This window comes from Leucoraja erinacea, chromosome 28 (assembly GCF_028641065.1).
Source record: "Leucoraja erinacea ecotype New England chromosome 28, Leri_hhj_1, whole genome shotgun sequence".
Classification (NCBI taxonomy): Eukaryota; Metazoa; Chordata; class Chondrichthyes; order Rajiformes; family Rajidae; genus Leucoraja; species Leucoraja erinaceus.
Window position 1 is genome coordinate 18155984 of NC_073404.1, and position 16645 is coordinate 18172628.

The 16645-nt window shown below is 40.3% G+C and overlaps 1 protein-coding gene across 1 annotated transcript in view; it reads right to left on the bottom strand.

Annotated features, from left to right (window-relative positions):
• Nucleotides 1–16645, bottom strand: part of LOC129710462 (general transcription factor II-I-like) — a 121994-nt gene that overhangs the window by 90001 nt on the left and 15348 nt on the right. Inside the window, exons 3-6 of the mRNA XM_055657418.1 lie at nucleotides 9719–9822; nucleotides 6357–6495; nucleotides 2704–2841; nucleotides 355–538 (exon numbers count right to left, since the gene is read on the bottom strand). Of these exons, the coding sequence (XP_055513393.1) occupies nucleotides 355–538; nucleotides 2704–2841; nucleotides 6357–6495; nucleotides 9719–9822 (565 nt within the window). The remainder of the gene's footprint in view (nucleotides 1–354; nucleotides 539–2703; nucleotides 2842–6356; nucleotides 6496–9718; nucleotides 9823–16645) is intronic.

Genomic DNA, 16645 nt, shown 5'->3' on the forward strand with positions numbered 1-16645 from the left:
GACAGCAGCATAGAATTAGGCTCCCCATGGAGTAATACGAGCACTAGATGGCGCTTACTTTTTCGATCTCATTTTCCTAATTAGCTTAATTAATTAATGTGCAACTTTTGGCACTGTCGAGTAATGACTTCCTTCTCAATTATATATTTTCTCTAAATCTGGCCAAAATTTCAAGTAGATCCTAGACTTGGGTCACAAAAGTTAAATTCTAGACTCATTTTCAATGCTCGGCCCACAGCCTACATGGCAAGAACTACTTGGCAGCTAAGCTAATGATGTTGAATTGCAAAAATAGCTAGGTATTTTAGTATTTCACAAAAGAATATTGCTTAAAAAATTCAGAAGAATGGTTACCTCTTTATTGCGAATATAATTTTTGACTTTTGCTCCAAAATCTTTTTTAATGAAGTAGTGTCATATTTTGATGGATGTTTAAAACACACACCATCAGGTAATCCTTGTATTGCTATAGCAGCAGGGTCCTTAAAGATCTTTTCATAAGGTACAGGAATTGGAGTGAGTTTTCCAAGAGCTTTACCTAAAATTGAGAGAAATAAATACTCAAGTTTATATGGTAAAACAGAAAATATTTTACCAACATGGTCAGATTAGAACAACATTGTAATTCACGGTGCTCTGAACACTTATCCCAGATTGAAAGGGATCCAAGATAAACAATTCAAGTAACAAAAGTCACTTGAATACATTTAACGATGTTTGACAGCGATGTAATTGGGGAGATTGCACTAAGAGGACAACAAAGAAGCGTGCCCTATTGCACATAGCAGGCAGGATGCACTGATTGAGGAGGAAAATACAATGCAAATAGCACAGATGAATCTTTAATGAGCAGTGCAGATAGACAGAGAAAGCATCTTATAAGAAGCTGGAAATCTGAAGTCTAAAAATGCAATGTGCCTAGATAGAAGAAGAATGGTCTCTCAAGCTTGTACTATGCGTTATTACAACAATGCAGGAAGCCACAAAACAAAGGTCAGACTGGAAGTTGAATTAAGTTCTATATTTGAATAAACCATTAGAGTAGCATGCAACTGGATGTTCAGGGTTGCCCCAGTGGACTAAATGCAAATGCTCCACAAAGCAGCCCTACTTCTAGATTTTGGGAAGGAGATAAAAATGAGTAGTACAGGGTTGGGGAACTACAAAGTTGCATGCTCTAAATGCCCCCCATATGTAAAGAATATAAAGTGATTAAATCAATAGAAGCGATAAGATCAGTGATGGTTTGAAAGATGGTGGACAGGTGTTCGTTGGTATGAGGTTGGAAGAGTGTACCCATGGAAGAACTGATGGGATCCCTGAATGGGGCGCAAGAGGTGTAGTGACAAATGTTATATCGCCTGTAGTTGCTGGGGAAAATTCCTCAAGTGGGGGTGGGAGGGGATGAGTGAACTAAGGAGTTGAGGAGAGAGTAATCTCTACAGAAAGCAGAAAAGGGTGGAGAGGTTAAGATGCGACTGTGGTGAGATTATGTTGAAGGAGGCAATATAAGTATGTTGGAGAATGACACGTTGGATGTGGTGGATGGTGGGAAGAGAATGAGAGCGAGGAGAGCAGAACTGCGTTCGACTGTGGCACGGATGTGGGCTCCATGCACCGCAGCAGGGGTAGGATGGTGGAGAAATATTTATTGAAGAGGATATCTCTGATGTCCTAGAGTGGCAAGCCTCATCTTTGAAGCAGACAGTGGGAGGGTCTGAAGAGATGGAAAAATTAAGAGTAAACCATGGTGTCCTTGCAAGAGGTAGGAAGGGAGGTGGTGTAGTCAAATGGCTGTGAAAGTCAATGGGTTTGTTGTAGATGTCAATCAGCTCCCTGTGATAAATACAAAGAGATCACAAAGGGGACAGATGTCGGAGATAGTCCAAGTGAATTTGAGGGCAAGGTGGAAGATAGTAATAAAGTGGAAGAAATCAACGAGTTCCACACAGGTGCAGAAGGTAGCACCAATTCAGCGGGGAAAAAATGTTGTAGAATAGTGCCAGGGTGCATTTGGAACAAGGAGTATTCCAACATAACCAAGAAAAAGACAGACAAAACTGGGACAAATGCCTGTGCCATCAGTACATTTTTGACATGAAGTGAGAGAAATCATAAGAGAATTAGTTTGGGCGAGTTTAGTCAGGTGGAGTAGAGCGCTAGTTAAGAACTGATTAATGAACTGGAAAATTGTTGTTCATTAAGTTGAAAATTAAAATTGAACCCCAGGCCTTCTTGAAACGAATGGTGGTGTTAACGGCACAAGAGATTAGAATTAGAAGTTATTGGAGTGGTGAAAACCTAACATACAACTCACCTACAATCTGAACCAACTTTGCAACAAGTACTTGGACCATAATTTCAAATTAACGAGAGATCTACTGAACTTGGCAGTAAAAAGCCATGAGTTTAGCTCAAATTAACTTACTGGATTTTCCCTGTTTTCAATTGAGCTATTTCCCCTCCTACCTCCTCAGTAACATTGCATTCCTAATTTCCATGCTCTTATGCAGCAGCTAGATACATAAAGAACATCATTAGAATTCATATTTTGCCTAATGATTCATACTTGTTTGTTATTAAAACTTTAAATTTAATGACAATTCTATTTTTTTTTTTTAATTTAACCCAATTGCATAAATATTAGCGAATAAACACATAATACTGATTGTTTACACAAGAAACACTGAATTGTAATAGTACCATAAACGAAGCAGAATAAATCCTCAACTGATTTTTTGTTTTTTTCAATGTCAGCCTGGTTATCCAAAGCAGTTGGAGTTACGCTAGGTGCAGCTTTACTTCCTCGCTTTAGTGCTGCCTTTTGCTCTTCAGCCACACCTAAAGTCAAATTAGAACCGTTAGGAGACTTGTTTGGAAACCACAGCAGGTTCACGAAACAAACTAATGACGTGCAATGCATTAAATAAGCAAATAAATCCAGAAGTCTATACCATTAAACAATTACTCATGTTATAAATTTGTCAACAAAATGCATGTAAAATTTTCACTATAATGGAAATAATAAAGTTCAAACTTTGTTTTATCATCCAGAAAGAAATTATTCACGAGATAGACAAAAGTCAATAGGCCATTCGGCCCTTCGAGCCAGCACTGCCATTCATGGCTGATCATCCCCAATCAGTACCCCGTTCCTGCCTTGTCCCCAGATCTCCTAACCTCTATCTTTAAGAGCCTTATATAGCTCTCTCTTTAAAGTATCCAGAGAACCAGCCTCCACCTGAGGCAGAGAATTCCACACTCACAACTCTGTGCGAAAAAGCGTTTCCTCGTCTCCGTTCTAAATGGCCTACCCCTTATTCTTAAACTGTGGCCCCTGGTTCTGGACTCCTCCAACATGGACTTCCTGCCTCTAGCGTGCCAAAAACCTTAATAGTCTTATATGTTTCAATAAGTTCCCCTCTCAACCTTCTAAACGCCAGAGTGCACAAGCCCAGCCCAGAGATGGGAAACACAGGGATATTGGATGGGAACAAAATACATTTCTGGCTGATGTATTTAAAGTTAAATGAAAAGTATTGTGCATTATTGTAAAAGGGGCCCATGTGAGCACCCATGCACAGTAAACCATCTGCATAATCTGCGCTTGGTCTCACCTATGTAGGAATCTCCACAGAGAGTACCAATTGCAAAATACATCTATTAGAAGATACATGGTTGGAAGAGATGTAACACATGATCCTAAACCTCCTCCCTCACTTCTATCCAGGGACCTAAACATCCCTTCCACATTTTTCAAAATGGTAAACATACAGTGCCCTCCATAATGTTTGGGACAAAGACCCGTCATTTATTTGCCTCTGTACTGCACATTTTGAGATTTGTAATGGACAAAAATCAAATGTGGTTAAAGTGCACATTGTCAGATTTTAATAAAGGCCATTTTTATACATTTTGGTATTTTTATACATTTTATCACCATGTAGAAATTATATTCGTCCCCCCCCCCCCCCATTTCAGGGCACCATAATGTTTGGGATACAATGCTTCACAGGTGTTTATAATTGCTCAGGTGTGTTTAATTGCCTCCTTCATGCAGGTATAAGAGAGCTCTCAGCACCTAGTCTTTCCTCAAGTCTTTCCATCACCTTTGAAAACTTTTATTGCTGTTTATCAACACGAGGCCCAAAGTTGTGCCAATGAAAGTCAAAGAAGCCATTATGAGACTGGGAAACAAGAATAAAACTGTTAGAGACATCAGCTAAACCTTTGGTTTACCAAAATCAACAGTTTGCAACATCATTAAGAAGAAAGAGAGCACTGGTGAGCCTACTAATCGCAAAGGGACTGGCAGGCCAAGGAAGATCTCCACAGCTGATGACAGAAGAATTCTCTCTATAATAAAGTGAAATCCCCAAACACCTGTCCGACAGATCAGAAACATTCTTCAGGAGTTAGATGTAGATTTGTCAATGACCACTGTCCGCAGAAGACTTAATGAACAGAAACACGAAGGCTACACTGCAAGATGCAAACCATTGTTTAGCTGCAAAAATAGGATGGTCAGGTTATAGTTTGCTAAGAAGTACTTAAAGGAGCAAAAACAGTTCTGGAAAAAGGTCTTGTGGGCAGATGAGAAGATTAACCTGTATCAGAGTGATGGCAAGAACAACGTATGGAGGAGAGAAGGAACTACCCTATGCAAAGCATAGCACCTCATATTTGAAACATGGTGGTGGGGGTGTTATGGCCTGGGCATGTATGACAGCTGAAGGTACTGGCTCATTTATCTTCATTGATGATACAACTACTGATGGTAGTAGCACAATGAATTCTGAAGGGTATAGACACGTCCTATCTGCTCAAGCTCAAACAAATGCCTCAAAACTCATTGGCCGTCGGTTCATTTTACAGCAAGATAAAGATCGCAAACATACTGCTAAAGCAACAAAGGAGTCTTTCCAAAGCTAAAAAATGGTCAATTCTTGAGTGGCCAAGTCAATCATCCGATCTGACCCATTGAGCATTCCTTTTATATGTTGAAGAGAAAACTGAAGAGGGCTTGCCCCCAAAACAAGCATATGCTAAAGATGGCTGCAATACAGGCCTGGCAGAGCATCACCAGACAAGACACCCAGCAACTGGTGCTGTCCATGAATCACAGACTTCGAGCAGTCATTGCATGCAAAGGATATGCAACAAAATACTAAACATGGCTACTTTCATTTACAAGAAATTGCTGTCCCACAAACATTATGGTGCCTTGAAGCAGGAGGAGGGGGGGGACGACAACAACGTATAATCACCTGTAATTTCTACATGGAGAAACAAAAATGTATAAAAATAGCCTTTATTAAAATCTGATAATGTGCATTTTTTTTAACCACGTGTGATTTTTTCTATTACAAATGTCAAATTGTGGAGTACAGCGGCAAATAAATAATGGGTCTATGTCCCAAAAGTTATGGAGGGCACTATAACTAAAAATATTAATAACATTCAAGAATACAGATGAGCTCAATCCTTTCCCCCATCACATCATCTTTGTTGGACTGTAGTTTAGAGATGCAAAATGGAAACAGGCCTTTCGGCCCATCTGGTCCAATGCTGACCATTAAATACACTAGCTCTGCAATTCATTTCTTAACCATTCCTGGCAAGAGGGGCAACTTACAGGGGCCAATAAACCTACAAACCCGCATGTTTTTGGGACGTGGGAGTAAACTACACACCCAGAGGAAACCCATACGTTCACAGTGAGAACGCGTAATCGCCACAGATAGCAGCCGAGGTCAGGATTGAACCCTGGTCACTAGTGCTGAGAGGCAGATCTACCAATTGCTGGTTAAACATCAAACATTCTACCTGCATGAATAGTGCTCAGTCTTAAAGCAGGCTAAGTGTACATGGTACAATCAAAACAGAAAGCTACATCAATAAAATTGCCGCACATGTGATTTTTGGATTAAAGGGAAAAAAGGTTCAAGACAAACTTTGGCATGTAGCAAGCCAAGTTTTCCAATTTAATTAGTTGTACAATATCAAAACAGTAATATTTAAAGTTAAGGAATAGTTTGCAGGAAATTGTGGACAGAGTTAATGACATGTAGAATCAAGTTTTTTTAATGTCATAATTTATAATTAAGAGTTAAAGCCAGGAGAAAATTGTAATATTTTCAAATCTGAAACTAGAGGTCAGATTTGAATGTAATTTGTAACATTCTAATCATTAACACCTTACAATAGTTCAGATGGAATGTAATTCACTGGCCAGAGCCATAGAAGTTGGGAAAGAAAAACTAATTCCAGACAGTGCCAAAGAAATTGAGACTCTTAAATAATTGATAAAGTCAAATAAAGTTTTTTCTGCAACTTAATTGATTATTTCAACTTACAGTATTTCACAAAGTCAGTTTGAAAATCCTTTCGGTTTCCAATGAAAGATCTTCCTCGTTCAGTCCCCACCACAAATATATCTTTCTCATACACGGCAATACACGCCACTTCAGCTTTTGACTTTGCAATTTCCTGGCACTGAAAAGGAAATGTCAAACCAACTTTTGATTTAAACTGAAAATGTACAAAAAACACACACTAAAGAAAACAACTGTTGTTAAACTTTCTGCACATCAGAAATCACACTCAAAATAAATTAAAATCAACTGACAATCAATAGTTTTAATCAGTTACAGCTGAGCAGCATCAAAAGATATGCACAATATGCATAACATTTAATAAAATATAATAGATCAGGCAAAATCTAAAATTCAATCATTTTATTGCAAAAAATGAATTATAACTTTTAAATGCAAGGCCTGGGAAAGTGGAGGTGGAGAAAGGATATGTTTTTTCCCCCAAATGTGGGCACCACTGGCACAGTCGACACATTCGCCATCCAAAATCGACCATGATGAATGAGGGTGAGGGTAAATGAGGGAAGCCATGAAGGAACACCAAATTATTTCAAAGTGAAGCTGGTTTGCAATTTGGAGGGAGACAGTAAGTAGAAGAGATTAAAATGACATGTTCTATAATAGTGACATCTATGTTCTATCGTGGTATTTAAGTCTTTTGTCTGGGCACATGGATATGCAAGCAATGAAGGGATATGGATTATGTGCAGGCTGATAAAAGTCTTGTCGTTGTGTTTGACACAGATTGCAGCCCCAAAGGCCTGCTCCTATGCTATACTGTTCTATGATATAAAGAATAATGGTTCAAGTTCAATTGAATAAATAATTAAACTCAGGTGGGTTAAGACAAAATATAACTGGAAAGTCTAAAACTCTTACAGAAAAATTAAATTGAATGCCATATTCCAGAGGGCTAAGGTATCGATTCTGAGCTTGGATAGAGTATCATCAAAACAATTTAGGAGGCTAAAAAGGTAGAAGAGCGGATACAGGATATGGCATTAAAGTGGCATGTCCAGAACCCCATTCAAGCCAGAGGGATCAACACATATACAACTCTTCCCTGGTTAAAATGGGGTTAGGTTCTTAAAAACTCATATGGAAACTTCTATAGCAGTGGAATAACTTTGTTCAATTTGGAAGAATGAATTGGTTACTTGAAATTTTCCATTTCATTCCCATTCTACCCTCTCTCCAAAGATGTTCACACTAACATAATGAACAACCAGTCATTTCTCTAATATGTATTTTATACTTTTTAGTGGTCACCAAGTTGAATACTTTCAGATGATTTGCCATTCTCATTTACAGACCCACATTGTTTTTTCTAATCCTTTCACTATTCCCTCTTGCCATGAGCCTCATTCTTTTTGTCATTTAATCTCTCTTGTTTTCTACCCTTTTACATATCTTCCCGTGTTTTTTCAACAGCTTTTCCTTCGCCTGATCTATTGATTTCCAGTTCCAACAAAACATATGCAAAAAACAAACTGCTGGAGGAAATCAGTGGGTCAGGCAGCATCTATGCAGGGAAATTATTCCAGCATCTGCCGTCTCCCATGCCTCCATCTATAAAATTTAGTTCCTCAGACTGCCCAAACTGCTGAATACTTCTATCATTTTCTGGTTTTAATTTCAGACCTAACATTTAGACTTTAGTTTATGTGATTGTTACTTTTTAATTACACTGTATTAAGGAATTTGGGGAACCATTTCCATTTAATAGTAAACATTTGAAAACACTAAATTGGTGCAGTGTCAGCAAGTACAACTTGAACTCTGACAATTGGCAAAAAGATAAAATTGTCCACTTCGAATGAAGACAGACAATTCAGAATACTCTCTTTTGAAGATGAGAGCATGGATGGTATGGAGGAGTAGTTTGGATATGTACATATCACTAAAAATCGAATGACAGGAACCAGTAGTAATTGAACATGTTAATCAGTTTGAGAAATTTCTCAAAGTGGACAATAAATGGAAATATCCCAAAGTGGGAAAGACATGGGCAATACACAAAATATGTACTGGCCTGGGAAGTACAGACAATCTAACTCCAAGTCACAATGAACCCGAGATTGAAACCTGGTGGCACCATCAGCAATGGCAACCTCGCCAATGATGTCTGTCTTCTCATCTTTTTTGTTATTTTCAGTGCGATTTTAAAAAAGTTTGTATTAATGTTCTCTGGTTTGTTTTAAAGTGGGGGGGGGGGGAGAGATGGGGCAGGGGGTCGGTGGAAGCTTTTCTCAATCTCTTGCCTTGCCAGCAATGTTTTCCGGATCGTATCTCCAGTCACTCTGCGGCCTAACATCATGGAGCTGGCGGCCTTGCCCGAAACCAACTTTGAGCCCCAGTGCGGGGCTGTGGACTTACCATTGGAGTCAGCAAACCCTTGCCAGGGATCGATGCTCTACGCAGCCTGTGGATTTCACCATCGAGGAGCTCGCAGTCTCAGGAAGAGACTGATTTGGGGAAGCTCCTAAGTCGCAGGAGGTTCGACTAGCTCCGACCCAGGGTCCGATCGCCCGGCGCGGGAGAACTGTGACCCCCCCCCCCCCCGCTCCGATGCGGGAGCTTGATTACCCAGACGAGGAGGGCCTGACCGCCAGCTACAGGAGCCAAGATCGTCCCGTCAACTGAATTATCACAGTGAGGAATGTGGAGGAGTGAGGAATATGGTAGAGTCACTGTGGTGGATGTTTGTTAAAATGTATTTTGTGTTTTATTGGTATGACTGCATGGCAAATCAACTTCCTCCTATGTTGCAAAACATGCTTGGTTAATAAAGTATGATTAAGATTACACAATTTTGAAATTTAATAAATAAAGGGATACTATTTCCCCCGACAGAGAAATCTACATTGAAACAATACTGCTACGAGAGACAAATATTAGGTAGACAGACACAGTAGACAGACAAAATTTTATTCTGTGAAATTGTCAAATACCAGAGGGCAATTATTTATTTCATAGGGCAAAAGTTTATAGGATATGTGTGGAGCAGGTGTTTTTTATTAAACAAAAGAGGGTGGCAGATGCCAGGAACTTACTGCCAAGAGTGGTGGTGAAAGCAGTGATGACAGTGGCATTTGTGTGTCTTTTAGCTAAACACATGAACATGCAGGGAATGGAGGGATATGGGTCACATGCAGGCAGAACATATTAATTTAACTTGGCATCATGTTCAACATACACATTATGGGCCAGTCACTTTTCCCGTGCTGTACTGTTTCATGTTCTATGTATTCTAACTGCATTGAGCAGCCAGCCTGATCACATTTAGCAATGCTTATTACATTATCAAGTAGTTCAAGTCTTTGTCTAATAAATTAATAACTTACCATTGACTCCAGTGCTGACATTAGGAATTTTACTGCAAGAAGATTTTCAGCACTAGAGGGTTCATCTTGTGTAACTGGTGCAGTTCCAACTTGTGCCATGTTTCCTGAAGGTAAACCAAAACAGGAAAATTATAACAATTGCACCGAAGTTCAAAATTCAACAAGAACTTCAGAATAATTCAAATTGTTCAATTATAAAATTCATTAACTTCTTATGGTTTTTTAAAAACTAGCCTTAAATCCTAAGCCACATTCCATCACCCCTGGGTTTACCATTTTTAAACGTGCATCCAACCAGATAATTCTATTAAACCATGAAAAATGTCATTAATTTCTTCAATCCCAAATTGTACTAAAACGTGCTCCTTCTTCTTTCATGTGGCGTGCACAGCCTAAAGTTGTTGGACAACTTGTTCTACTTGATCTTCCGTTTGTGCACGTCGAGTTGATTGCATTAGTCGAAACGGGGCGGACCACGTGAAGGTTGCAATCTTCCACACTAAATGTGCTCAAGCAATGGACCAATTCTCCTCTAACATGAACGAGTTCAGGAATGTCACTTTCAAAACCCATCGTGGCAAATACCATGCTGCATGAGACAGAATTGCCTTGCAAACAATTGCAAATTTGGCCAATAAAGAATCATTTCCTCTACTCAATGATCGTCAACCAGCATTTGTTGCATCATGGTTCTGGGTACTACCTTCTGTTCAGAGGCTTGCTCCCAGTACATTGATGTCAGGCAGTACAGATCTCAGTGCAAGTTGTTGACAACACTCAATAGCTTTTGCAAGCAAGTGAACTATTGCCTCTGGGCTTAGCACTTGTTAAACCAGTCAATGAAACTTAGTGTCGGAAAGAACTGCAGATGCTCGTTTAAATCGAAGGTAGACACAAAATGATGGAGTAACTCAGCGGGGCAGGCAGCATGTCTGGAGAAGGGTCTCAACCTGAAACGTCACCCAGAGGGAGGAGAGGGGAGAAAAAAACTTAAGCCAGAGATACACAGCTGTGAAGCTCGGCGGACATTAACATTACCGGTCGGTTATCATTGGTTCTGAAAACTACTGCTTACGTTTTTCCCCCAATGAGCCAATGAAATTCACCAGTCAGCACCAGCTACAACCTACAAGAACCTACGACAACCTTCGACCTCCTGGCAACCCACTACCACTGCACCTACGGCACCAGAATTCTCGCTACTCTCCATGGCGACTTCATTCTGGTCAAGAGTTCGAGAGTTCAAGAGACATTTATTATCACATGCACCAATTGGTACAGTGAGGTTTGAATTACCATACAGCCATCCGAATAAAAAAAAAAGAACACGATAGAATTTAACATGAACATCCCCACAGCAGAATCAACATTTCCCACTGTGAAGGAAGGCAATAAAGTTCAGTCCTCTTCCTCTTTGTCCACCCATGGTCGGGGCCTTCAGGCTCTCTCGCCGGGATGATCGGAACTCTGGCGTCGGAACGGAGAACACTCTCAGCCACTTCATACCAGAGACTGCGGTTCGCAAAGTCCACAGGCCGAGCTGGGCGGAGATTCAACGCTGGCGACCCCCTACGAGAGGTCCGAGGACTCTACGATGTTAAAGTCAGAGCCAGCCGCGGCTGGAAGCTCCGCAAACCACAGCTCCAAGGTGCTAAACAGCCGTCCCAACATTCCGAGCTCCACACGGCGATCTCCAGTAAGGCATCGCCCGCTCCGCGATGGATTCCAGTGCTGTGCCGCTGCTGAACCTCTGGCCAGTCTCCGGCAGGAAAGGCCGCGCCAATCCAGTCGGTAGAGAGACAGGAAGATACGATTCAGAGAAAAGACGCATCCTCGACCAGGAAGTGACTGAGAAAACGGTTTTCCCCCTTCCCCCCCCCATAAAAAGACTAAAAGACCTCCAGAAACACACTATTAGACAGACTAAAAATAACAAAAAGGATGAAAGTACGTACAGCTGCTGGCGAGGCTGCAGCACGCGGCACCACCCGATAACGTAATGAGGCCGCGACTAGTTCCCAGAATGCAGGAAATCCTCACGACCATGCAGGCGACTACCCGGCAACCACCCGCGAACATGTGGCGACCGCAAAGTATCCTGCAGTCGCCTAAAAGGGACAGGCCCATGTCAGCCAAATACTGCAAATTCTCAGGCATAAACACACCTAAATACACCTTAACACAATTAATCTTTTTGTTTTACTAATTGAGAAGCTCGGTTATTTCCCCCAATGGGAATCCCGTACACACGAGTTTCATCTGGCAACAAAAAATCAACAGGTACGATTTTTCAGCCTAAGAATGCCTGCAGAATTTCATCCTACCCCATTGGGCTTCATAGTGAGTCTACAGCTACACCAAAAGTGAAGCTAGCAGCGACTGTCACAGATCATGATTTCTGTACAGAAAGGTGACATGAAATAAGATCTATCTTATTTAAATCAAAATCAATCTTGATCATCTTCCCTCCCAGACTGCAAGATATCCAATGAATATCACTTTGGGGAGATGCATTATACATAAACTGCTTCAGGGCAAGATGATCCGATTTAAATGTGAACGCAATTCATAGTTGATTGAATCTGGAAATAGGAATGTCAATTAGTGGAAATATTGAAAATTAAATAACACTCCAGGCAGTCAATTGTAATGGCATATTTAAATTTCTAATCTCCAATAAAGATAGTAAAAGCTTTGGTACCAGAATGACCAAAAGGAAATAAATAAATGTATTGATATATTGATTAAAAAACTCACTATATCTACAGCAGTAAAGGATGGGGTGGAAGATTGCAACCTTCATGTGGTCCGCCCTGTTTCAACTAATGCAATCAACTCGACGTGCACAAACGGAAGATCAAATAGAACAAGTTGTCCAACAACTTTAGGCTATGCACACCACAAGAAAGAAGAGGAAGCAGTAAAGGACGATTGTAGTTCTCAAATTGTCAAATCTGTCATACAATGAAATTAGGTTTGTACAAGAACACGAGTCATGGCATGAATAGGCTAATGTTCCCTGAAGCCACTCCATCTTTAATACAATAATGGCTGATCTTATGTCTCAAGTTCAACTTTCCACCCAGTCCCAGAATCTTCTGATGCCTTGACATCTGGTATCCTACCTCAGCTTTGAAATAGCCAAACTTTGCGTTAAAGAATTCCATAGATTTAAAACTCCCTGCACAGAGTTACTTCTCAATCCAATATGGCCAATCCCAATCCTTAGATTCAGCCCCCAGATCTAGATTATCTCCCCATTCATTTAAAATCCCACTATGTACAAGTTTTTCCCATGATATATTTAATCTATTACCAATTGACACATTCTTTCCAATTAGAAACAGAGAAAAATAGATGCAGGAGTAGGCCATTCGGCCCTTTGAGCCAGCACTGCCATTCAATATGATCATCTCATCATCTAAAATCAGTAACCCGTTCCTGCTTTTTCCCCCGATATCCCTTAAATCCTTTAGCCCCAAGGGCTAAATCTAACTTTCTCTTGAAAACATCCAGTGAATTGGTCGCCACTGCCTTTTGTGGCAGAGAATTCCACAGATTCACAATACTCTGGGTGAAAATGTTTTTCCTCATCTCAGTCCTAAATGGCCTACCCCTTATTCTTAAACTGTGACCCCTGGTTCTGGACTCTCTCAACATGGCGACCATTTTTCCTGCAGCTAGCCTGTCCAATCCTTTTTTTTAAAAATGGATGTATCTATAAGATCCCCTCTCAACCTTCTAAGTGGTTGCTCTTTTAAGTACTTCTTGGCAAACAGTAACCTGGCCACACTATTTTTGCAGCTAACCAGTGGTTTGCATCTTGCAGTGTAACCTCTGTATTTCTGTTCATGAAGTCTTCAGTGGTCACTGACAAATCCACACCCAACTCCTGAAGAGTGTTTCTGATCTGTCGGACATGCGTTTGGGGATTTTTCTTTATTATAGAGAATTCTTCTGTCATCAGCTGTGGAGGTCTTCCTTGGACTCTCTTTCTTCTTAATGTTCCAAACTGTTGATTTTGGTAAGCCTAAGGATTGGCTGATGTCTCTATTAATTGTATTCTTGTTTCTCATAATGGCTTTGTTGACTTTCATTGGCACAACTTTGGGGCTCGTATTGATAAACAGCAATAAAAGTTTCCAAAGGTGACGGAAAGACTGGAGAAATGACTAGGTGCTGAGAGCCCTCTCATACCTGTATTAAAGAGGCAATTAAACACACCTGAGCAATTACAAACACCTGCGAAGCCATGTGTCCCAAACGTTAGGCAGAGCTGCCAAGTTTTGTCAGAGCATTTCATTATTCTAGTACCTGAAAATCAGTATTTTGCTGAGGAAAACGGTAATTTTACACGGTGCCATTTTGCTGAAAAAAATGTTTTTTATGTGCAGTCATACCCATGTAAGAGTACAAGAATGCATAACTTTGACATGTCTTCTACGCATCTTACTTGACAGTGCATTCATTGCCATCTCTTTGTATACTGCTGTTTGAACGGCTGTTTCCTGCTTTTAGCACCAGATGATGATGTAGAAGTCATTTTGGAAGCCTCCCCCTTCCTCACCACCATTCTGTAAAATCAAGACCAATCCCAATGTAACTGCAATCCCACTGATAACCTATAGCGCTGCAGCTGACAGCTCTTCATTTAAGTTCCCACACGTTAAACTGACAGCGTTCTGTTTAAACCTGGAGCGGGACAGGCAGATCAAAGCTTACAAAAATAATCATCCAGATCTTGAAATTTAAAATACCAATAGATTTAATCGGATATAATTTTTTAGAGGTACAGTATGACTTTTTATATCCTTGCATTTAAGCAACATGATCTTGTCAATTTCACCGGGTTATTACTTTTCCATTGGCGAGTGGTATGTTAATGAAACAGGAAGTCAGGCCATTTAAAAAAAAATCCGTATTTAACAACGCAAAATCACACATCAGTATTCTTGTCGCATTTCCGTACAAAATACAGAAAATCCGTACTACTTGGCATCTCTGATTATGGTGCCCTGAAATGGAGGGACCATGTATAAACACTGCTGTAATTTCTATATGGTAAAATCTAAATGTATAAAAATGGCCTTTAATAAAATCTGACAATGTGCACTTTAACCATGTAATTTTTTTCTATTACAAATCTCAAATTGTGGAGTACAGAGGCAAATAAATAAATGTGTCTTTGTCCCAAACATTATGGAGGGCATTGTGACTGACCTATTTGTTTAAATTCCCCTATTTTAACAGCAATGTTAATTTTTCAACTTTTCAATGCTGCACCTGCCCCATTATATAGAAACTTCAGAGATCACCATTACACAACCTGCATCCCAGGCTTCAGATATAGCAGAATGCAGATGATCGGTCATGTCATATAACTATTTAATTTCTCCAGCACTTTAATTACAAAGTTCTCAATTCATCCCACTATCTTAACATTTGGGTTATCTGCAGCAACAATTCATAGTAAGTGCCTTGGCCTTATTCCTCCCCACCTCCATTATAACTTTTCCCATCATTGCCTATGGCGATCACTTTTAATTTTACCACTCTCTTTCTTTATTATTTTGAGTTGATTTATTCAATCGTCTAATTATGTTAATATATATATTTGGTCATGCATAGAGCTACTATTTAGGATCTTTTTAATCTTTGGGTTTATTACTTCTGACAACATTACGATTCTAGCAACCTTGTGATCTTTTAAGACTTTCATGGCCATCATAGATATTTTGTTTTCGAGTTCCCCAAGTAGGCCAGGATGTGTGCACACTGTAAATACTCACATGTCTGGGTGTGAGTCAACCAGGTTGCACTCATCTGTGCCCATTTATGCATGAACTTTAATACCCACTCAAGATCCTTCTCCCAACTTAATTTTTGGAACAGTCTCATCATGACAATCGCACAGAACACAATGTTAAGATTCCCAACCCAAACACATTAGGTTATATCATAGACCAAATGAGGGATAACTAAGCTGTCAGCAACACATGTGCCATGACAGCTACCAATGACTGGTGAACTGATCTGTTATTACTGTCAATATTTCAGAATCCAAATTTCAGCAGCATGTTGTAGAATGTGGACTGTAGTGGCCATTTGGCATGTTTTGTGTGTCATTGATGATGGCACGTGTCTTTAAATTTTAGACTTCCCGTTATATTGTGGGTGGGATTTATGGCATATTTTAGGGCTTCTTTGGAGCCGAGTTTCTTGTGCAGAAGCTTAGTTTTTAGTTTAGTTTCGGACCAGCATGGAGAAGGTTTACCCTTTGACCCTGCGAAGTGTAACAGAGACACAAGGAGTTTTCTAACGTTTAAAGCGATAAGCTGGAGTTCGATGAAGATTATAATAACGAGTCGGAAGAAGTTTAGATGTATCTTGTTGTTTTTCATTAACAATAAATAATTTTTTCATCAAAAGACTGTTTTAGAAGATTTGTCTATGAAAAAGCTCTGAAGGTCTCTGACGGTGAGCTCGCATGCATATAAAGCCATTCCCCTTAACCATGTAGTCTATTTAGCGGCTAGAGGGAGTAATCTCTTGAACGATATTAAAATCTGCCGCTACATGGACAACGCAAGCTGCCAGCCATCGGTAAAGTGTGTTTTGATGCAAACAACAGAGCGAGCTGTTAACTCAATATGTTCAAAATAAATGGTCCCCAAACAACCTGCCCCGAGTACAAACAGCCATCCAACAATAGGGGTTCGCTATGACACCCTGGACAACTTCCTACATATCAAGAGTCACTTCTTTCAGGCTGCCGCCATTTAAAGGTCACATTCAGCCACTGGGGGGGGGGCTCCCTCCCATCTCACCGGCAGTCGTTTCCTCCTGCCGGCCACTGCTTTGTCCACTTCCCTTCTGCCTCTCCTCCTCCCCCCACTGCTTTGTCCATTCAGCCTCTTACCCCCACCC